Raw genomic sequence first — 23,993 nt, forward strand, 5'->3', positions numbered from 1 at the left:
GTCGTTAAAATCAGTACCAAGCATACTTGGGAACCAAGCACTTTAGGTTCCGCTTTAGACTGACCACCTAACCGGATCATCTGCCTTCAGGGGTCTGGCCAGAGGAAATTTGGGTCCGTTAACACCGTCCTTCACAAAAATTCGATCAACCAAAACGGACCCTTCACAAAATTCTGATTAAAAAAAAACAGATCTTTCAAATTGTTTATTGAAAGAGCAAACCTGAAACCGAAATAACGCATATTTCCCCTGTATAAAACCAATAATTTTTGGAACCTTTTTTGAAGTTAAATTAGAGGGATGAGCTTATACAAAATCTGCTAATTTTGCAAAACAAAAAAACGAATTCGGAACTCCAGCGCTTGAATATGCTACCTTGCGGTGATTTACAAAACTGCCGATGAAACTAAAACATTGCCACGTTGCGTTCCACGTGTGTCTGTTGATGTAAACACAGGCAGTTTGTTCTGAGTATTTATTAACGCAATCGATGAGTCTTAGTTTGCTTTCAGCTACAGAAATTAATTCGTCCCTTAGTAGTATTCTCGAGCTTCTCAAAATAATGCTAGTTTTCCTTATTTCCTTCTAAAATATGAGTTGATTGAAAATAGTGAAAGCGAAAACTGGATTAACAAACTTGGATAACGTTATACAAGGTAAAAATTTTTATTGTTTTGTATGAATTTGTACAGGGTTCATACTCATTTTTAAAAGTAAAAATTAAGGACTTTTTAAGGACTCTCTCTCAAAAAAAAGGACTTATCGGGAAAATAACTAGATAGCTTTGCGTATACCATTTTAAAGTTTACCCGGGGGGGGGGGGGGGCAAAGTATATGATACACATATTATATATATACACATGCACAAGTGCATCAGTTTCCAAAAAGCAGGGAGAGGCCCAATCAACTGGGATGTCCCATTATCAGTGAATAAAATTTTAAAATTTCACATCATAGTGATCCAAGAGGAAAATGGAGAACCCCCCCAAGAAAAAAAGAGTTCTTAAAATCAAGCAGAAATGAGATGAGATCATGAGTGCCCTTTGAGTCCATGACATTCCAAAATTCAACAAAAAATGGCGAATTAACCAGTTTCAAACATAATACGAAAGTTTTTCCTTATTAATTAGGCTTGAAATGATTGGGTAGTAATTAATATAATAGATAGCACATATTGTTCTTAAAAAATAACATTTAATTCTCAAATTTCAGTCATAAAAAAAGATTAGGAAAATGGGGATAGCTGTAGAAAATTAGTTGCATATTAAAGCATTATCATTTAGCATACATGATTAGAATGAGAGGCAAATTGAAGGAAAATAACTAAAATCTTTTTTCTTCAAGATATTTAAACTAGTGTTTTGTTATTATTGCTTTTGATCTGTTATTGTTACTAAAATCCTATTTCGAACAAATTTGCTATATCATACTATTTCTCGCAAGTTTGTTTATTTCTATATAAATTTAAATTTTGAAAGAGAGAAAGCAATTTCTAACTCCTGAGTCCTTGAATAAAGCGGTTGATGGAGCCAGAGTTCAATCTTGGCTGTATCACTCAATAATATAAATATTTTATATATATATATATATATATATATATATATATATATATATATATATATATATATATATATATATATATATATATATATATATATATATATAATTGATTATCCTTTTTCCTTGCAATGGAACTCATAGTTTGGTTTAAAAAACTTCATATTATTTCACGATTTAAAAAAAAAAAACTGAAGTTGCTTTATTTAATCTTTAAATTCCAAAAAATTTTACAGGCTGTAAAGCCTAACCAAAACCTTTAGAGATTCACCATAAATATATTGAAAGCTTTTTCAAATACATAAAAATAGTAACCACGACAAGTTTAAATACAATCAGAGACTGGGAGTTGGACCATATTTTTTCGATAGTCTTTTGCATTTTTTCTAAAATAAATTTAAGAAATAAAAATATTATTGAAATAATGAAAAAAATAAACAGATATAAAGTAGCATATTGTAAAAAAACCTTCCAACATTTAAAAAGATTGAAATATTTGCAGGATGCAAAAAGATTGCAATCTCAAACAAGGCAAGCAATTTTCGGCGAAGCACGTGTTTAACGTGGTCGGCATGTCTCCAAAACATACGTTTTCGGCACATATCGCGGATTATAAAGATTTGAAGGGGTAAAAACGAAAAAAATAAGAAAAAGGGGACCAAACTTGATACAGTGGTTAAAATATTAAGGAAATTTTCAGAAAATTAAGGACTTTTTAAGGGTTTTTTAGGGACCTTAATTTTGCTTGATGAAATTAAGGGTTTCTTAAGGGGTTTTTAAGGAAGTACGAACCCTGTTTGTAAGAATATGAGTTTTTTTTAATCTTAAATTAATTTAACTAACCATCTTTTACAGCAGCATTTAGTTGGAATGGACGGTATGCAAAATATTTTCTTGAATATATTATCGTAGAACAAAATGAAAAATGTTTCACCGAGAAAGAATTTATTTTATTCCTTTTATTCTCAGCTGAAAGGTTTCGCCAAATTTGTTTAGGGTTATAGTTTTAGTATTGTGCGAACAAAGTAGCCTTGGCGAGATTTCGCGTTTTTAGTTAAACCATTTTTAATTTTTATCATGAGTGGAATAAAATGGTAGTAAGATTACAGAATTCGATAAGTAAAAAGAAATAATGGTCAATCAACTGAAAAGAAAACTACCACCATATATCCGTGAGAATTTTGTTGATGATTCGCATAACATGACACAATTGAATCGTAGCTCAGAAATTAGAAAAATCGAAACAGAAAAATTTTAAATTAACCGATTCGGGAATTCGAGAGAAATAACTCCTCAACAAATGCAAAACAATAAGCGCTAGCCAAGCAAGACAAAGAAGTATCATCTTCTTTCGATAATAATTTGTAATGTCATATTGAATTTTCTAGCATTAATTGTTGTTCGTGTCAGGCCACAATTATTATTTAGTTTTATCAAGAATTGATAAATATCGAATTCAACATCGTGGAAATAGCTGCTTAGAACTACGAACTACGTAGTTTGCATTATTCTTTGACCTTTAGTAATGCTTCTTGAATTCTCATTTCTTTCTACGTGGGCCAGAATATCCACAAGACTTTGAAAATTAATTTAAAAAGAATAAAGCGAAAAAATCATACGTACGAACAAAAATCACAACACTTTTAGCATTTTCTTCGTTACCACATGCGTTTGTTTTAGTTTTTAAGTCGGCCATTAGACAGTGACTGCAGTGCCCCCTATAGTTCGTTGGAGTTGCAAATTGGCACTCTTGTGATGCTCTTGCAAGCAATAAATGACTACTACTGCCAAATAAATAAAATGCTTGTTTGTTTCTTTGAAAGAAATTAACTGCTGAAAGTCAGTTTGGTTTTAAATAATTTTGCTTGGTTGTTTTATCTTAACTATTTTGCACCGGTGTTTTTGTAAACTTCTCTGCTCTGAAAAAGGCATTGTGACACTTTACCTCCTAAGCACTTTTCTCCCCGCTCATGATTTAATAGACAATAATAATATATATCAGCAAAATGAACTTTTAGAACAGCAAATGGATAGTAGGGGTGGGGGAAAAAAATGTGATCACTTCAGATAGGGTTAACAACTTCAAAATGGCAATAATTTGTGTATCTACGGTGCAATGTGTATCTGTTATTTTGAAAGAAAATTATATGGGTTTGATTTTTCGATGCTAACAAGGATAATTAACATTAAATTAACTCTTTTATTTACCTGCAAGTGCAATCTTTTTACATCCGATATGAGAATCATATTTTATTCTTTTTTCAAGCTAACTTTGCTTTATTAGGATACAAATAAATGAAAATTCTCTTTATTTTTGTTCAAACGCTGATTTCAAGTTTTTAAAGTGAAATTCCATTTTTTATTTTTAGTATGAGTCAATGCTGAATCGATGGTTTAATTTTATTTTTGCTTCAACTCTGTTGATAGATTTTAATGATATGCTTATCATAGGCCTCTAAAATTCAATTCTAAAATAATTTTAGCAAAAATATTTCTTTTACAAGCCGTTTTTATACCTTTGATGCCTTCACTTTGAGGATTGTGATCTCTTTGCATCTGCTATAGGGACATTACACAAAAAAAAGTAGGTTTTTGAAGTTGAAATTCATGTAAAAAAATAATCTTCAATTTTTTTATTTTTTTTTAAAGTTAATTTACATTGATCCTTTTAGGCCCCTTTTTAGTCTCACAGAGTTAGTCACATTCTTTATTGATTATTTTGTAACTTATAATAAACCCAATCCGATGCTCAACTTTACAGAATTCATTCCAGTTATCAACGTAAAAGTAAAAAACAAATCCATATCCAAAGAGATCAATCCAGAAACATGCTGGTCGTCTGTTTCCCACGTGTAAAATTCGTCCACCCCAGCGATCCACAAAAAAATGGTTTGTCAAGGTTGTATCATACATTTACACAGTCAAATGGTTTCAAAAGTAAGTGAAATGTTCATCAAAGGCTATACCAGGGGCGGATCTAGAGGGGGGCCATGGGGGGCATGGCCCCTCCCAAAGCCTTGTGAGTGTAGGAATTTTTTAAGAAAAAAAAAAGAAAAAGATATTATGAGAAGATAACAAAATTTAACACATGTGTTTTACTGAAAAAGAAGTATATGCCTTAATTGGGGGATAAATTATATCCCTATCCTCAAAACAAAACTTTTGTTTCCAAAATTTTTCTCCATCTTTTACATCATTTCTTGATCCCAACTATAGACACTTGGACGATCTCAAGTATACCTATTGTTCACAAGACCAAAGAGGGCCTAAATTTTCGTTTTTATAGCTTTAATTTCGAAACTAGAGAGAGAATCTCATTTTCCCATGCCCTTTCACAAATTCCTTGATCTGTAGCAAAAAATTGCATTTTAAGTCTTTTATTTGGAAAAAATGTCAACGGAAACTAGCTTATCCAGCCCTTATCACTTAACTTGCTTAAAAGCACAACTTAAATGAAATTTTTTGGGACTTCAATTGCAAACGATTTTTGATAGGACTCCCTCCCTCATTGGTTTATAACGTGATGATAGCTTTAAAAGAAGGTTTTTGGAGGAGCTCACGAATCTTCCATCCCTTTCTAAAATATGTATAAATATAGTTAAAAATTGAATTTTTAGAGCCTCAAAGGCAAAATATTTCCCGGAAGGTAGGATTCTAAGAACCTTTACACTTCATTTAATGTAAGCAAACATTACCTAAAAGTGCATTTTTAGGCTGGACAGCTAAAGAGCCAGAAAACTTCTCAATGTATAATGACAGAATATTTTGGTTTCTAAGCTTTATTTTGAAAAATTATTTTGTGGCTAGCGCCCGAAACCTGACCTTTCTCCGTACATTATCAAAAATAGACAAAATGCGTTTTTAGTTTCCTGATCTTCAAAAATTGCTCGAAATTTAAATTTTGAAACATTTTCGAGGGAGATTCCTAAATCCACCCCCTCACCTAATGTCTCGATACCCCGAAAATTGAGTTTTTAAAACTTCATTTTAATAAAATTTCTGTGGAGTTCGGAGTTTGTTCAAAAATTTCGGATGGCCCCTCCCAAAACAATCGGCTGGATCCGCCACTAGGCTATACATTTATACAAATACAAATGTGACGACCAGCAACAGGCTCTGGGCCCAGCTAGGCTGGTCCTAGTCAATTAATTAGTCCCCAATGAAGATCAATGGCCCTCTTAAAGCTATCCACTCCCTTGCTCATTACCGCCTCTTCCGGTAAGCTATTCCAAGTGCCCACGACCCTGCTAAAGTAGTAGTTTTTCCTGATTTCCAAGTTAGCCTGAGATTTAAATAGCTTAAAACAATGACCCCTTGTTCTGCTTTTCCCGCAAAAATTTAATCCATTTACATCTTTCATTTTGATAAATTTAAATAACTGAATCATGTCCCCTCTGACTCTCCTTTGCTCCAGGCTGTACATGAGTATTGTACAGCCTGGATATGCTTAGCTGAGCTTTAAGCAAATATCATAAGCCATGATATTTGCTTAAGTATAGCCTTCGATGAACATTTCTCTTCTTTACACATACGCACATATGAGGCAGTGAGAAGCAAAGGGATGTAAGTGGCAGAATTTTAAATTTGGAGATAACCAGTACAAATAGTAGAGGAATCTCTCCTCTGTCTTTGGACAAGAGATGGTACTAGTAGCCCAGGTAGGTGCTGCTGTACAGCCTCATTTAGGAAAAAAAATTCAATGAAAGCCTACCTAGGATGTTACCTTTAAATGCATTTTACTCAAGACATGAAAATTTCCACTACATCCTTTTGCTTCTCACTTTATGCTTCATATTTAACAATGTACGAACCAAGTATCTCTGATTTCCTCGCTAAATCCCGGTTGTTAAAACAGAACTTGTTAAAACAGAACTTGTTATAAGCGAGTTTGACTGTATATTAAAACAAATGTGTATGTTTTTTTTATTATTATTATATTTTCCAAGTCAATAAATAGTTAGAAAAAATCGTTGCTATTGGAAATAAACCACATCCAGAATGCTGCATTCAAATTATACTATTGAGGGAAAACCTGGGGTTATACGAAAAAAGCCCAGCTAAAAGAGTTCCACCTATCAAAGAAATTAAGAAATGCTGATTTGACAAATTCAATTATTGCATGGCTTGCAAATCATATTTATGTTTCCAAGTGGAACATTGCAAAGGGTAATTACAAGTAAGATTATTATGAAACCAGCAGATAGTTTTGGTATAAATAAATTTTGTAATTATGTTGAAGTGAAGAGAGAGATAAAGAACATTTCTTTTCATTACAACATCTATAGACAAATTCAAAGTCCATTACAACGTTTATGCAACAAGCTTAGTCTATATTACTCAGACTATGATTATCTAGAGCAAATACAAACCGATACTTTAGCAAAATATACTGAGCAAATTAAGGATCGATTAAGGATAAAAATTAATTGGCGTTTGTCGATACAATAACAATAAGCTCAAGTCCTATTTTCCAAAAGAACCTGAACTTTTTAGAAAAGTCTCAGCATTATATTTTATTTTAACTCAAAATATTTGAAATAAATTCATGAAAAATTATCATACTTCGACAAATGCTTTAAAAGTTGATTTTTGAATATGGATGCCATTGTAAGTATCTATTTAAATTTGTTCAACACATGTAGGTAACATGGTTCTTGAACTTCTTAAAGATAAAGTACCACCAAAACATTTAAAATGATTTACAATTCCCTGGTTATTCGCAATGAAACAAAGATCTATAATGTGTAATGATTAGCACATCTTAGCTATCATTTCACGGAGATGTTTACTAAATCATTATACAGTCATAGTTAGTTAAAATTAACTGACTTTCAGCGATGATTCATTTCTCATGTTTTCTCATTTCGATCGTTCTTTTAATTAGATATTTTTGGTCACGTTACTTTCAGAATTTTTTTAAAAACTTTTACTTTGCATTTCAAACGTAAATACTTTTCAAACGTAAAAAATAAAATAAATTTTCAAGAAAAAAAATCTTTTCATCTCTTTTGGTTGCGTTCGACGAGCTCATAGACTAATAATAAGAGTAGACCGAGCTTTCTCATTCTTGCTGATGAAGAAAATTGGTTCATAGATGTATCATGTGACTAGTGGAAGGGCTTGGCGAAGACTTTGGCAGCATGGTTGCTAGATGGCAGCATTATCTACAGTTTGGCACTCGACATGTATTTTACGACAATGTGTTTTCATTAAAAAACACTTCCAGGTGCAGAGATTGAACTGTTTTTCTTTTAGTTATGCATTATTTTGACATTAGTAATACTAGTTTTTGATCAGTTTTCGGTAACTTTTATTTCATTTAGAGCTGTCAGCGTTGGCGTGAACGAAATGGCGTAAACGTTTTGCGTTAACGCAAAAATGTACTAATCGGTATCTTAAATTGAAACTGTAGGTAAAAATCTTACCGTTTGCTGATTCTTCTTGGTCGTTTGCATCTTTTACTGCTTAGAGAGTTATTGAAATTGACTAAAGAAAATGCACAATACTATCTAAACGAAAAACTCACTATATTAACAAAATATTTACAACTTAAAGTAACAAATTTACAAATCGGACTCCATAAAATATCATTCTTCCGTGTTCCATAAATTCTATTTATTTTATTTCGCGTTGGCGTTGATCGTCTGCTACGATTAACGCCCGCTGTTGCTAGGATATCCACCAGTCACATGGTTTGGTTTATGAGCAGCAAAAGGGTTGCCATAGCTCGGTCTACTCTTATTATTAGTCTATGGACGAGCTCGACCGAGAGCGACCGGTTAAATAATCACATGACAACTAATGATCACGTGCTCCAATCAACCAATCAACTGCTTTGAATGGTAACCGCTGTGGTAACCGATTGATCATAGAACGCTTCGGTTAGTAACCAGTTACTTACCGGTAGACCGGTGAGTTTCGTCGAACGCAACCTTTGTTTTGCGCATGCTCTCTTCATTTGTAGAAAGCAGAATTAATGGAAAACTAGCCACTGGTACTCTACGAGCGTCTGTCTCTCTGTCTGTGGTTGCACGCTTTCCCTTGCCGGCATCTAAAGGAACTTTCTGGAAAGATTTTTCCTGTATTGAAATCACAAATCCATTCTTATATACATGTGAGTGCCATAGAATACCCTTTTGTGAGTTCAAATTGAATATTATTGTGAATTAATAATCTTGGTTTTCAGGCGAAAACTTTAAACGACAAAAGTTGTTAAAAGCCTTTGTATTTAAATCACTTTAATAACTTCGTAGAAGTGCAAATGAAAAACAACCCATTGGTAGATTTCTCAATTTAAAATCTTAAAACGAAGTAAATATTTTATTTTGATTGCAGTTTTGAATTTGTTATACTTTCAGTGACTTCATGCAATTTTCAGATTTTTCCTGGCCAAGTGCTTCTAAAGATTAACGATCGTAAAATAACTTTCAGTTTCGTTCGTTATATTTTATACATATTCTAATTTCTTGAAGCATATGTATAAGTCAAATAAAAATGAAATAGGCAAATAATTTGTTTGTCCAAAATGATATTTGTAGCTGGTTGTAGTTTCAATTTGAATCATATCAGCTTTAATGTTGGAGTTGGTTTGCTGTCTATGGCTATTCAGCCTGATGAGCCTAAAAAAGACAAAACTGAAGTCTCTGGATGCTGTAACTGAACTGTTTGCTTAAATCGGATGTTTTCAATTAAGTTACAAATGCTATAGAGCTTTAATTTTACGCTTTGATTTGTTACTCTAGTTCATATGGTCAGTGATCTTCGACCTTATTTTAATAAATGGCCAAATTTTTATAATTTTAGAAGGGGGCAGTGTATAGCTTTATGATGCATTTACATTTAGTTTGAAAATTACAATGAAAATAGACATTAAATAATGTTAAATTAAAATAGTGAAATATGATATAACTAATCTGCCAACCAGAACTTTTGTCTGTGATAAAGCAATTCAAAGAGAATTTTTGAGAAGATTGCTGGAAACAAGATTCCTCAGTAAAAATATGAGGTGTATACTAGGGTGGGTCAATTTTAACTTTTTTGAAAAATGGAAAACTGTGGCGGAAAAAATTGTGTATTGACATCAAATGTTCGTGTAAAAAAATTTTTGGAAATCAAGTATATTTAGATTCTTTGTCAGCCCCTTGAAGTTTCGCCAAAATGTAAAAATTGACATTTTTTAAATTTAAAAAAAAAGGTGAGGTATAATTTTTTTTATCGCTTGTGGTAGGAAAAGTTGTGTATTGACATCCAGGGTTGTTTGGTTTAAACCATGTGTTTTTTTTTTTTTTTTTTTGAGCAATCACGATTGCTTATTGCTTTCATTTGACTGTTTTTGGCGTCTTCTATCATTTTATTTTCCCACTGCCATCCTCTGCACCATCACCGTCGACCGGCTCCTCACAATGCTGCTAATATAGCGAAAGCCGTCTCCTGGTTGCATCCATGTCCTACACACACGCGCATACATACACAACTACACACACACACACACAAACACAACTACACACACACACACACAAACACATACATACACACACACAAACACAACTACACACACACACACAAACACAACTACACACACACACACAAACACATACATACACACACACACACACATACATACAGACACCTACACATACACACACAAAAACATACACACACACACAACTACCCACACACTCATGCCTGCACACAGACACAAACATACATGCCTACACACATACACATACCCCCTACACACAACACACATACCCCCCACACACAAACACACACGCCTACATACACACAATCGTGATTGCAAAAAACAAAATTTGAATTCAAGATATCAAAATTCAAATTAATTTTTCTTTTTTTCAAAATGTTTTTTTTTTTTTGAAAAACTTCTATCATTTCCCCCCAAATATTTTCATGTATTTTACATACTGGGCAATTCCATGGTAAGATCAACCAGATGATCAAATTTTCAGAATTAAAATTATGAAACAAATAAGGTATCATTTTAAAAGTAAAGTGTTGTGTATTTTGAAATGCCTGTCTAAAATTTGACGACTTCAGTTATAAATAAGTTACAGGAGGTTAAACTAAGGTCAACATCTTGAGTATTTTCAAACCATATTTGGCGACTCTTGAAGATATTCAGTTTTTCCAAAAAATACATACTAATATTCCGAATTGAGATGAATAACCATTTAAAGATACAATGTGTTGCTGGTGATGTTGCAAAAATGTGTCAAAATACAATTCATTTTGATTTGTAAAAGAATTTCTCTGGAGTACAGTAAGTGTTTTAGGTTCAGGGTTGGCAAAAACCCAGGTTTTTAAAAAAAAGCCCATGGACCCAGGGTTTTTGGGTTTTTTAAATAAGACCCAAAAAAAACCAACTAAAGCTGGGGGTTTTTTAAAGAAATGTGGGTTTTTTGGGAAAATGTGAAGTGCTTGTAGCATACTGTAGCGTAAGTATATGGAGAAAGAAGAAAGCACTGAAGAAAAGTAAAAAAGACGACGGAACCTAAGAATGGTGAAGTTTCAGATTTTTTCGTTTCCATGATTACTAACAGTTAGGGCAAACTTACTTTTCGAGTGATAAAATCTATTGTTCGTTTGTTTGTTTTTAATTACTACATTTTTTTCTGCATTTTACTTTATTGTATTTCATTTTGACATGTACTGTAGAACCTCAAGTAGTTTAAATCCCTTTTTACTGAATTCCAGCTTAATCAAGACATTTCTTTGAATTTTATGTTGCCTGTTTTTCTATTTCTGTGTACAGAGTAAGAAATTTTAAACTTTTTTGTAAGCTAATGAAAATACTCTATATCCTATTCTGTTTTCTGTCCAACCGTTTGTAAAACCTGTTAATTTCTAAAAATGATACCTTGTTTGTTCGAGATTTGTGACGTGTTGGTTTACAGAAAATAATTCACATGAAAGCCTTTTAGCTCGAGTAGTTTCATCTATACAATCTATAAATATTGAGAAAATCAGACGTGACATGACTTAGTCAAGATAATTTGAGTTATTTATTGACCAGTTGAAGAAAAAAGTTAAATATATTTATTTAAAATCTTTGAAGCTTTTTTTTAATGCTGTTAAGAGTTAAGAAATACTATTAACGTTCAAAATTCATTTTTTATATCCATTGTCTGTGGTAAGAACAAATAAAAAAGAAGTTTAAATTGTAAAAGTATTTAAATTAATTTTTTTTTAAAAACTTCTACAAAAATTTTAAAAAACCCAAAAGTGGGCTAAATAACAGGTTTTTCAAAAAAAAAAAAAAAAAACCATTGGGTCCAATCCAGCCATCCCTGATTACGTCTGACACCAAAATGTGCAATTAGTTATGCTGAGCCAATAATTTTAAAGCTATTTACATGTATTTTTGGGTACAAAGTAAGATTTTCAATCTCATTGATGTAACGCATATGTTTTTAACTGTTTTTCTCCTTTTTTGCATTTCATTTCAAAGTTAAAGTAAAACATGCATAGAAAGCAACTTAATGAATTTACTGCACAAACATACAGGGTCAAGTAGGACCCCTTTTGAGAACAATTAGTTTTTGAAAACTTATACAAAAGTTTCAAAACAAAAAAAAATCTTACTTTGTCTTGGATATTACTAATAAACAAATTCTATCATTATTTTCTAAAATAATGCTTTAATTATTGTTAAGGATTATATTTTTTTAAAAATCGAACAGGTGTCCCACTTATTCCATAGTAAGGGGTAAGTGGCCTTGCTAATGGCTTGTAAGCCCTTGTAATTAAATTTAAATCAAGCATATATAAAAAAGAGGTAAGTACATGATAAAGTATGTAAATTTTTAGTGTGAATTAATTTTTTTCAAATGCATCCATTTATGAGATATTTACAGTTTTTTAAATCTGTATCACGGAAAACTTTAAATCAAAAAAACAATTTCATTTGTGAAATTTATTGAAAGCCTTTAGGTATAGATTTTACTTTTACATATCAAGGTGTGTTGAATGAACCTAACACAGTTGGTTAAGATCAATTTTGGCAAATTAGCCAAAACTATAACTTGAAAAAGAAATTGGATACACTAAATCAATGCGTCTATGTAAAGTTGGCTAAGGAAGAACCATTATCAATATTAGACCTACATAAATCTTAATGGTTTTCTTTCACATAAGTTTCACAGATAAAACTAATCACCAGCTTTAGCGGTTTTTATAGCTGAACTATCAATTCCTACTGAGTCATCATAGTTGTCTTGTATTTCACTGATACAAATATTTCATCAGAGTTGCTTTTGATTTTCAAATCCTCACTGTTACGGGTGGAACCACTTATAGCGAAATTTTATGGGATAAGTAGAACTCCTCCTCTAAAACAGATATTGATAATTTTTTATTCAAAAATTCTAGTTGAAGTATGCACTTTAAGTTAAACTGTACATGAAGGTTAGGGTGGGCCGAAAAACCCCGATTTTCGAAATCGGTTTGCGGATAGGGCGGAATTTTGGCCAAATGGCTTCAACATGACGTAAAAAAAATTTCAGCTCGATCACTTAACTCCTTCTGCTGCCGCCGGAGCCCTAAAATTTGGTAAAAATGACCAAAAACTATGATTTTTTGACAATTTTTAAAATTAATTGGTTTCCTTAAATTGGTTTGCGGATAGGGCGGAATTTTGGCCAAATGGCTTCAGCATGACGTAAAAAAAATTTCAGCTCGATCACTTAACTCCTTCTGCTGCCGCCGGAGCCCTAAAATTTGGTAAAAATGACCAAAAACTGGGATTTTTTGACAATTTTTAAAATTAATTGGTTTCCTTAAATTGGTTTGCGGATAGGGCGGAATTTTGGCCAAATGGCTTCAGCATGACGTAAAAAAAATTTCAGCTCGATCACTTAACTCCTTCTGCTGCCGCCAGAGCTGTAAAAAACAACTTCCCCTCCGCAGACTTGGACTCGCCCAGCGCCAGCAGCGCAAATAACCGACGCATCTAATCTACTTCTCCTTTCCCGCGAAACAACTTTGGGCTCGTCTACGGAGCGCCAGTTAGACTTTCAAACTGCCATTGTTAGTTTCCTGAGGCGTTTGTTCCCTAGTGCTAGTATTAGGGTTTTTAACGTGCTCGCTCGTTAATTTTCTTTCCTGAAGTGGCGAACTACCGATGTTATCTGTGAAATAGCATACAGTTTTAGTGCATATTTTTAACTACCTTGAACAGAACATATACCATCTTTAAATGTATTACGTTCACATGTGTTTCATGACATTATTGGGTCGCCCAAGGAACTTTCTATTTTAAAACTACCGACTGTAGAAGACGTTTTAAGGCATTACTTGTGGGAAAGAAATAAAAAAATGAGAGAGTTAGAATCTCGAAAGGAACCTTCTGCCAAAGAAATATCTTATGTTGTAGGTAGGAAAGTTGTGGATATTTGGACTATTGCTTCATTCGGTGACAAAGCAATCGTCAGTGAAAGGCGCATAGTTGCTATGATTTCGAAATACCTTGAACAGCTTCGTAAATTGCAAAAGTCTTCAAAAAAAAATTCTTCTTTTTCTAATGAACAGATTGCATCTTTTCAACGCTATGCAAAAAATAAGCTGTTTGACATAGCTGCGTGTAAATGCATCGATCCCGTTCTTCAATGCTCGTGCAAAAATGAAAATAAAGTACCTAAATTGGAATTGCCCTTTCTCCTTGATCAACGATCTGAGAGGAAAATGGTTGTTGAAAAAATTGACCATAAAGAAACCAATCGGCTCCGCAAAAGGCATAAACGTGATACAAAAAGAGAAGAGAGAGAATCAAAAAATAAAGAAACTAGTCAGCGAGATATAATTGTTCCCGATTTGAGTGAGCTTGAGGACGAGGAGCATGTTGTGCATAATCAAAGTGAAACGGACTCGGACACAGATTTTCAGCCATCGAGAAAGGTACAGCGATCAGTTTATGTTCCCGTGACACAACAGAGGTTTAAATTGCCCAATTTTTCTAGTGCAGTCTTCAGGACACAAACATCTAAAAGAGACGCTGCTCTTCTGGCTTCTTCTCTTCTTGAAGACATCGGGGTGGTGACCCCTGAAAATAAAGAAAAGGTTATTGACCCAAACAAAATTCAAAGGGAAAAACAAAGTCTCTCTAAACATATTTTAAAGGAGACTTCCACAACACTTCAGCAAAAGAAATTGAAGGCAATATATTTTGATGGAAGAATTGACAGCACGTTGGTGATTGAAAGGAAACAGGACGATACATATTATCGGACCACACAGAAAGAAGAACATATTGTCCTTGTTGAAGAACCTGAATCAAGGTACCTTGGACATGTAACTCCTTCTGCGGGTACGGGGAAATCTATCAGTAAAGCGATGCTCAGTTTCATTCGTGAACACAAAATGGACTTATCCGATATTGCTGTCATAGGATCTGATGGTACAGTAACAAACACTGGCCACACAAATGGGGTTATGTCGCTTATTGAGAAAGCCATTCAGAAACCTCTTCAAAGAATTATCTGCATTCTTCACACTAACGAATTGCCTCTTCGTCATCTATTTGAAACTCTTGATGGCAGAACAACAGGGCCAGAGACTTATCAAGGACCAATTGGAAAATTGTTATCAAATTGTGAAACCATGCCTGTTGCGAAATTTTCTCCAGTCTCAGTGCGCTGGATCCAGGATTTGAAATTAGAACAGGTACAAGATTTAAGTAGTGATCAGCAGTATTTTTTGGAAATCTGCAAAGCAGTGTCTTCAGGAAGGTGTCCCCAGCGTTTGGCCGAACTGAATCCGGGAAAATTGCATCACGCTAGGTGGTTAACAGCAGCAAGCAGAATTTTGCGTGTCTATCTAGCAACTAGCACTCCTACTGAGTCTTTAGTGACAATCGTAGCCTACATTATGAAAGTTTATGCATTAGTGTGGTTTTCAGTCAAGTGCAAACCATCGATTTCGGACGGAGCAAGACACCTTTGGAAGATGCTTTCTTTTTCTCGTTTCTTGGACGAAAAGGCTAGAATGGTGATAGATCCAGTCATCAGGAGAAACGCGTGGTTTAGCCACCCCGAAAATTTGCTCATAAGTTTCATTACGGACATTCACCCGAATATAAGACAACTGGGATGGCGAAGAATACTTAAAGCACGAACAAATTCGACTATGAAGTCTCCCAGAAGGTTTTGTGTTCCACAAAACCTCAAATTGGATGCGTCTTCATACACTGATATGATTGACTGGTCTGAATGCATTCTGACAGAACCTCCTCTCACGAAACATCTGAGCATAGAAGAGATCAAACACAACATACAGATGTCTGCTTTTCCTGAAGAAACCAGTAACATCATGTGTTATCCATCTCATACTCAGAGTGTAGAAAGGATGGTGAAGTTAGTAACAGAAGCTGCGTCTTTTGTGTGTGGATCAGACGCAAGGCACGGATTTGTGCTCGCCACTTTAAAATCGCGAAAGAAAATGCCACAATTTATATCAAAGAGTTCATACGTCACTTCACCGGAGTAAAAAGCTCGCCTCAGCTGTTAACTCAAGCCTCCTTGCAGACGTATAAATATAAATGGTATGTAAACACTAATTGAAAATAAATATTAAATAAGTTTCGCACTGCGAACTGTAATGTTACTTTTTGCCTATTTTAGTAATTTTTCAAAATTTTTTTGAGGATTTTATGACAAAATATATTTATAAATACTATTTATACTAACTTTACCATATTTTCTTCTTTTTTAAGCACTATAATTATTTTAGCAACATTCTTAGCAACTTTTTTTAAATTGTCAAAAAAATTCCCGTTTTCAGTCATTTTTACCAAATTTTAGGGCTCTGGCGGCAGCAGAAGGAGTTAAGTGATCGAGCTGAAATTTTTTTTACGTCATGCTGAAGCCATTTGGCCAAAATTCCGCCCTATCCGCAAACCAATTTAAGGAAACCAATTAATTTTAAAACTTGTCAAAAAATCCCAGTTTTTGGTCATTTTTACCAAATTTTAGGGCTCCGGCGGCAGCAGAAGGAGTTAAGTGATCGAGCTGAAATTTTTTTTACGTCATGTTGAAGCCATTTGGCCAAAATTCCGCCCTATCCGCAAACCGATTTCGAAAATCGGGGTTTTTCGGCCCACCCTAATGAAGGTTTAATGATCATAAAAAATAATAAAAGCTAACAGGAAACACTTATTTGAAAATGTTGCTTAAACTTGCCAAAAAATATTTTTCAGATTTTTTTCCCCTCTGACCTAGAAAAAAAATTCCACAAAACCCAAATATATGCAAAATCGATCACTGTGATGAATCATGACATGATAAATGTAAAAAGTATAAAAACCATATGCATATTTAAGTTTTAGGGGGGTGACCCACTTAACCCAAATGATCATACTTCTGAATTTACTTGATAAATTTTGGCGCAATATATGTAACCTGTAATTTAAATATTTATAATTGTAATCATTGTTATGTATTTACATTAAAAGCAAAAGTTTATGTCCAATATGAACAATTTTCGTCCAACACCAAGATAAAAATATTTTTTAAGTAATTTTATTATTTATAATATCATTTGAAAACTGAAATATGCTTCAATCATAAGTATACTTAAGAATTAAGTTGTTTTTAAAATTAAAATGAAAGGCAATTCAGACTTTGAATAATTTTTAAGTGAACCATCAATTTTACTATTTTTGCATTTACGTCCGACACCAACTCCTTAAAATTTTTTAATTTATGCTTTAGGGATCTATTTTTAAAAATTAACATGATTTTTTATTCAGTAGGATGTAATAAGTATCTTGAAAATAAATTTAATCAATTTGGATCAGTTTATATTTGGTAAATGAAATTAAAACTGAAATGTTTCTTCATTTTTCACGTCCGACACCATGGAATTGCCCTATCATTGCAAAGAGTAAAATCTAGTTGATGCAAAGTAACTAGCAAATTTTTATAGATAAATTACAGATTTAATAAATTTAGAAACTTATATTTTTTAAGGAAATGCAAGTTTGCTAAATAATTTTTTTTTTTTTCTTTTTTTTAAATCAATGCAGCTTTCCTCTTAGGTACATAAATATGTAAGGGAGACCATCTAAGTTTTTCTAAAATTACATGGAGAAAAAATCCAAATAACTCTTTTTTTATTTATTCAATTATTATTTTTCAGTGATAGTAAATTTTCTAGAGACTAATAATCTATTGACTAGTTTTCAGTACGGTTTTAGGAAAGGTAAATCTTGTGCAACGAATTTATTACATTTCTATGACAAAGTTACCATGGCTTTGGACAATAAGAAGCCTGTAGATGTTGTTTACATTGATTTTCAAAAAGCTTTCGATAAGGTACCGCATGTTGCTCTACTTAGCAAATTAGCTGATATAGGAATAGGAGGGAAAACTTTCATTTGGGTAAAAAATTGGCTGACCGGAAGGAAACAAAGAGTAGTTGTAAGGGGAAATTATTCTAATTGGAGTGAGGTCTTAAGCGGGGTTCCTCAAGGATCAGTGTTAGGGCCTGTTTTGTTCATTGTCTTTATGAACGATATTCACAAAAATATTTCTGGGAACATGAATTGTTTTGCTGATGATGTCAAAGTTATGGGGACTGTAGAAAATGAAGAACAAGCAAATCAGCTGCAAGAGGATCTAGATCATATTACGGAGTGGGCTGATAAATGGGGTATGGCTGTTAATGTTGGGAAATGTCAAGTGCTACATTTAGGGCATGGAAATAAGTGTACAAGTTATTATTTACAAGGTTCAGTCATTAGTCAGGCAGACAAAGTTACTGATCTGGGGGTCCTAATAAGTCAGGATTTAAAGTTTAGCCAACAGTGCAGCATTGCTAGCAACAAAGCCAATAAGATGCTTGGGTTTATCAATAGATCTATTTCAAATAAATCTAAAGAAGTTCTTCTGCCCTTATATAGAAGTTTGGTAAGACCCCATTTGGAGCATGCTGTTCAGTTTTGGTCCCCTTATCTTAAGAAAGACATTAATGTATTGGAAAGGGTTCAAAGGCGGGCTACAAGGCTAATAAGTGGACTTTCCCACTTAGATTATGATTCCAGGCTTAGAAGGCTAAAAATGTACAGTCTTGAGCAAAGAAGAGACCGAGGGGACATGATTCAGCTGTTTAAATTTATTAAAACGAAAGATGTTACGGGGCTAAAGTTTAGCACTGAAAACAGGACAAGGGGTCATTGTTTTAAGCTATTTAAATCTCAGGCTAACATGGATATTAGGAAAAAATATTATTTTAGCAGGGTAGTGGAACCTTGGAACAGCTTACCGGAAGAGGTGGTAATGAGCAAAGGAGTAGACAGTTTTAAGAGGGCCATTGATCTTCACTGGGGATTGTAAATTGACTAGGACCAGTCTAGCTTGGCCCAGAGCCTGTTGCTGGTCGTCACTTTTGTATTTGTATAGTCTGAAAAGCATATTTCAACCAAAACTTCACTTGCTACCTAATTTGTTTGATTACTTAAGATTTATTGAGATAGATTATGCACCATTGAAGCGATGCATAGTGTATGTCAATTTTAACGCAAGAGTATTTAAATGACAAGAGAAAAAAAAATTAACTAAAGAAGTTCAAGAACACTTAGAGTAGGCATAAAATTCTGCTTATATCTGCACTCTTTTTGCATCCCCGATAGACGATAAAGTCTAAACAAGAAAAGAAGGTATATAAAATTATGAAAACAGAAAATATTCATGTTAATCAGTGCTCTTATTGAAAATAAACGAGCTGATGTGAGCATCGCATGACTTCCTTTTACTCCAATTTAATTTCATTTCCCCAGTATTGGCATTTTTATTATGATTCAATAGTTTACTCTCTAAATATCACCAACAGTGGCCAAATTGAAAGTTTAAAAAAAAAAATCGCCAAATTTGTCGCCAAGTTGGCGACAAAACTTGGTGACCAGAAGACGGGCAATCAATTGCCAAATGTCCGACAAATTATAACACCACTTGAGTTTACAAATTAACAATGTTTCCCCCCTCCCCCCAATAAAAGGGGCAAAAGACCCCTTTAGAAACACCCGAATGCAACCAAAAGGGGAGGTGCACAAATAGACCCCACTAGGAGTCTACGTACCAAATTTCAACTTTCTAAGGCATACCATTCTTGAGCTATGCGACATACATATGCACATACAGACGTCACAAGAAAACTCGTTATAACTAACTCGGGAATCGCCAAAATGGATATACCGAGTATCGATACGTTCTCAGGCACTTATCCACGTGTGGTTGAGTAAAAAAAAAACTCAACATTCATTCGGGGGTGAGCAAAATAGAAATTAAGGTCGATTTTTTATGGAAAATTTTTTCACGAATACAAGACTTCCTTTTTTGTAAAAGGAAGTAAAATGCCAAATTTTCACCTTTCAAAGAATTTTTTTATCCCAATATAATAAAAGAAGTCTCACGTATGAATGATAGAAGAATCAATATACATTAATTTTTATGACAGTAATCATCATCTTTGATTTTAACGAAGATATTTATTTATTTAGATAGTCCATTATGAGTGAGACGGAAGCAATGGAATGTAAGGAAAATGAATATGTTCCTGGTCCTAATGCTGTTGATGTTTCACCTAATCATGATGGTGGTGTGTTAAAGACTGTAAATACTGCTGGTATAGGTGATGCTGGTCCATCCAAAGGCGACAAAGTTATTGTTCATTACACGGGAAAACTAACAGATGGCACGAAATTCGACTCTAGTGTTGATCGTGGTGAACCTTTTGAATTTACTCTTGGAAAAGGTATTATTCTCACTTTTTGAAAAAATATAATAAATGATGAAATTTTAAACCAACATAAAGCTTAATCTAGTGACTGGCAGTCATGGGTGCAAGACCTTCCGTCTCAGGACGGACTTCCGTCTTGGACAAAATTTCCAAGACGGAGGTTGGGACGGAAAGAAATTCTATTACTTTCCTTCAGTTTTTACTAAAAAAAGAAAAATTGAGTGTTCGAAAAATATGCTTTAATTGCAGGATCTTTCCATAACCACGAATTTACATGGACATTCTCTTGATTTTCCGCCATGAGCTTATTTTGTTTACAACGTGCTTTTGGAGGTGTGTGTCCTTTTGTTTTTTTTTTCTCATTTGCCAGTTCATTAATCGCCCATACCCTTCCCCCACCTTTCATTCTTTTCTGGTTTGTTCGCGCTATCTTGGGGAGACTTTTCGATCAAAACTGGTTTATGTTGCAAAAGTGAAAATCTTATGTCAAATGCGATTTTATTGCTGCAATAAAAAGATTTAAGATTGGCAGAAAAACTAATGGCTTGGAGCCCCGATTGCTTTTACGCCTAAAATTGCGTTTTTGGAACTTCAATTTCGAAATATTGCCGAAGGAGAGTTCATGAACTCCGTCCCTTCGATAATGCATTCAAAAAGCGTGTAAATGTTATGAAAGAGGGAGTACAATTTCGTTTTTAAAGCTTCAATTTCGGGGAGAGCCAGCTATAATATTTTTGAAGATCACCCAATATTGTGATTTTAATACCCTGAACCTCCCCTTTCCCTGAACTTTACCAAAATGGCCTATCATTGTGCTTTTTAGACTTCAATTTAAAAAAATTGAAGTTTTTGAATTCGGGGAGAGCCCCCAGACCCCCAATTATTGGTGTTTTTTGGAACTACGATATCAAAACTCTTAAATATTACAATTAAAACTACTAGGTCCATATTGTTAGAAAAGTCAAAAGTGAAAAATTCAAAGTAAACACAGATTCCAAAACTGCCATACTCAAAATCTACAACATTTATGATCGTAAATTTTTCCTTAAGCACGCATGTGTGTATGGGGGGGGGGGACTCAAAATATTTTCCGTCTTGAACACATCCCCAAACTTGCACCCATGCTGGCAGTGTAGGAAATAAGTATTTTATTTTGGGGAGCAGTCAGTACTGCTCCTCAAATTCTGATATTAAAGAAGCAGTTTTACAAAATTTTTCTAAATTACATTTTCTACAAGAAAACAAGTTTTGAGGTCGGTTGAACTTGGGGGCGGACTGGTTGACTTTAGACCAGTCGGCAAAAAGTATTTTGGCCCACCTTTGTAAATTAAAAAAGTTAAACTAACCAGTACCGGAACTCGATTCTTCCAAGTCGAGCAAAGACATTAAACTGTTGCTAGTTCTTATTTTTCTTAAAGTTTTTAAATCAAGTTTTAGAGTTCTGAAAAAAGAAAATTGTGAAATGTAAAATAAAGCTATCACTGACACATTTTTGTATGTGCCTTGAAAAAAGGATACTAATTAATGGTATGGTAGACCGGGGCACATTTACGAGGATTTTTGTCAATGAATTTTCTCATTTCTATGTTTAAACTTAAGAAATGATAGACATTGTGGTTCTATAAAGCAGTTAATGAAGTCAAAATTTGTATATTCAGTTGTTGCTCAGGTTGTGTTTTTAACAGGCAAAAAGATGTTTTTTAGGTCCAAGGCGGGGTCGCGTTAAGTTGCCCCGAACATGGGGCAAGTTTACGCATCGAATGGGGCATGTTTACGCATAATAAAAATGATACCAAGTGATATAGATATTTAACTAAATTTAAATGTTTTATTTATCTTAAAACACTTTAAAAGTAAGAAAATCACATATATTTAATTAAAGAACATTTTATAGGCTAAAGTAAAATCCCAGGGCTTATTGCTAATTAAAAACAAACTATTTAGTCATCTTCTTCATCAGTTAGATTTAACTAACAAAAATAAAGTATTAATTTTTGCATACTTGTTATGGGAGTTCGTTTTAACATCTAAGACATTGAACCCTGTCTTATCTTTTTTATTAAGCACTTTTATTATACTTGGCCTGATTGTCACGGAAAAATCTGAGGCCTGCTTTGGCTTATATCTTAGCAACACAAAATTTAGTGTTACAAATTTTGTCTTGCAATATTGCATATTGTGGTATGTTCCTTTTTCCAAGCCAGTTTTTGTCATCACCACAAGTATTGAAATGGAAGAAAGTAGACTTTTAGACCCTCTGAAGCATGTATAAAAATACCCAAAATTAGAATTGTGCCCCAAAAAGGAGTGTATTTGTTATTTTTTAAATATATAAATAAATAAGTGAAACTGAATTAGTATAGTTAATTGAAGATGAATGTGCACAAATAATGCACTAGTACATAGCCAAGAAGTGTAACAAAAATTCAATTCCAAATGCTGCTCAGTCAACGTAGATAATCAAAATTACATACCATACGTAAAAATCATATTTTGTCGAAGTTTGAAAACTAACTTTGCCCATATAACTGCTAAAGCAGCAAAGTTTAACTCACATAGCTTAAAAATAAAACTATTCATTTATGCTGCAACATCATCTACCTTCTTATTAGTAAAGCAGGTGTACAAGCAGTTAAAACAAACTTGGTCAAAATGGCCCAGTTAGGGTGCTGTCCCTTGGCTGTAGCCACACATAGGAACTGCTGTCTATCCCAAGTATTCTCAAAAGCTTTTTTATTCAGTTTAGCAGTAAAAAAAATACAGCCACAATAAATACAAAGCTAAATAACAATAATAGTAACCTTAAAAGCAAAGCATTAATGCAAAGTTGCTTAAAAACTTATTGTAACAGACATTACTGGTGTGACAGACATGACAAACTTCAATGTTCTATATTTCCCTCAAATTTATTTTTTAATCTTTTTGTCAATTTTTCCTTTTGGCATTTAGAAAGAGAAAATAAAGTATTATTGAATTTCATCAAGTAGGTTTTGTTTAAAACAAAAAAAAAATCTACATTTTCTGTGACCGACATGACATGAAAACGGATACCAAGTTTGAGGGAGAAAGCAAAATAATTAAACGGTTTCCTGTTAAAATTTTGGTATTTTTGAGAAGAAAATGAACCAATCTTTCAAATAAATATGCTTGTTAAAAAATCTATGTGCTATTTATATGAATCAAGGAACATGAAACTAGAGGTTCAAATAACAGATTTTCAGTTTCTAAGTAAGTCTTGAAGTAATTTGTTCTAAAGAATTATTTATGCAATTATTTTGTTATATTTTATTTTCTTAATATTTGACTTATTTTCTATCAACTAGAACAAAAAACAGTTGATTTAGTTTAAATTTAAAAAATGATGTCTGTGTCGCATTTTCGTGGAATTTACCTCATATAAAAAGTGCCTAATTTAAGTATTTAATGTTGGTCAGAAAAAAAAAGAAAATGTCTTATGACTGCACCGGCTTATACAAATATTTTATTTCTGAATCATTAACTGTGTAAAAGTGGCTTACAGAAGAAAAATGAGTGAAACAGTTAATGCTTAATTAACTCCATTAAAGTTGATTAAAATGTTAAATGATCAGGATAAAGAAGGTTCTACTGTACTTAGAATTTTAATTACATTTACACTTACAGTAATTTGTGTGTATTTAAATTTACATCTTACAATCTTTCTTCAATGCAAG

General features: G+C 33.2%; 2 protein-coding genes across 3 annotated transcripts in view; one reads left to right on the forward strand and one right to left on the reverse strand.

The window, feature by feature from the left end:
* Positions 1–7,163, reverse strand: part of LOC129223944 (bridge-like lipid transfer protein family member 3B) — a 50,443-nt gene extending 43,280 nt beyond the window's left edge. The window contains 1 exon segment of the mRNA XM_054858327.1: positions 7,120–7,163. Coding sequence (XP_054714302.1) covers positions 7,120–7,163 — 44 coding nt within the window.
* A 1,396-nt stretch (positions 7,164–8,559) lies between these two features.
* LOC129225300 (peptidyl-prolyl cis-trans isomerase FKBP4-like) overlaps positions 8,560–23,993 on the forward strand; it is a 31,133-nt gene continuing 15,699 nt past the window's right edge. Inside the window, exons 1-2 of one of the 2 annotated variants that reach the window (XM_054859890.1) lie at positions 8,560–8,671; positions 20,063–20,316. In XM_054859890.1, the coding sequence (XP_054715865.1) occupies positions 20,073–20,316 (244 nt within the window). In that variant the 5' untranslated portion in view covers positions 8,560–8,671; positions 20,063–20,072. Of the gene's footprint in view, positions 8,696–20,062; positions 20,317–23,993 lie in introns of both variants that reach the window. The other variant, XM_054859891.1, reaches the window with a different exon arrangement.

This window comes from Uloborus diversus, chromosome 6, assembly GCF_026930045.1.
Source record: "Uloborus diversus isolate 005 chromosome 6, Udiv.v.3.1, whole genome shotgun sequence".
NCBI lineage: Eukaryota > Metazoa > Arthropoda > Arachnida > Araneae > Uloboridae > Uloborus > Uloborus diversus.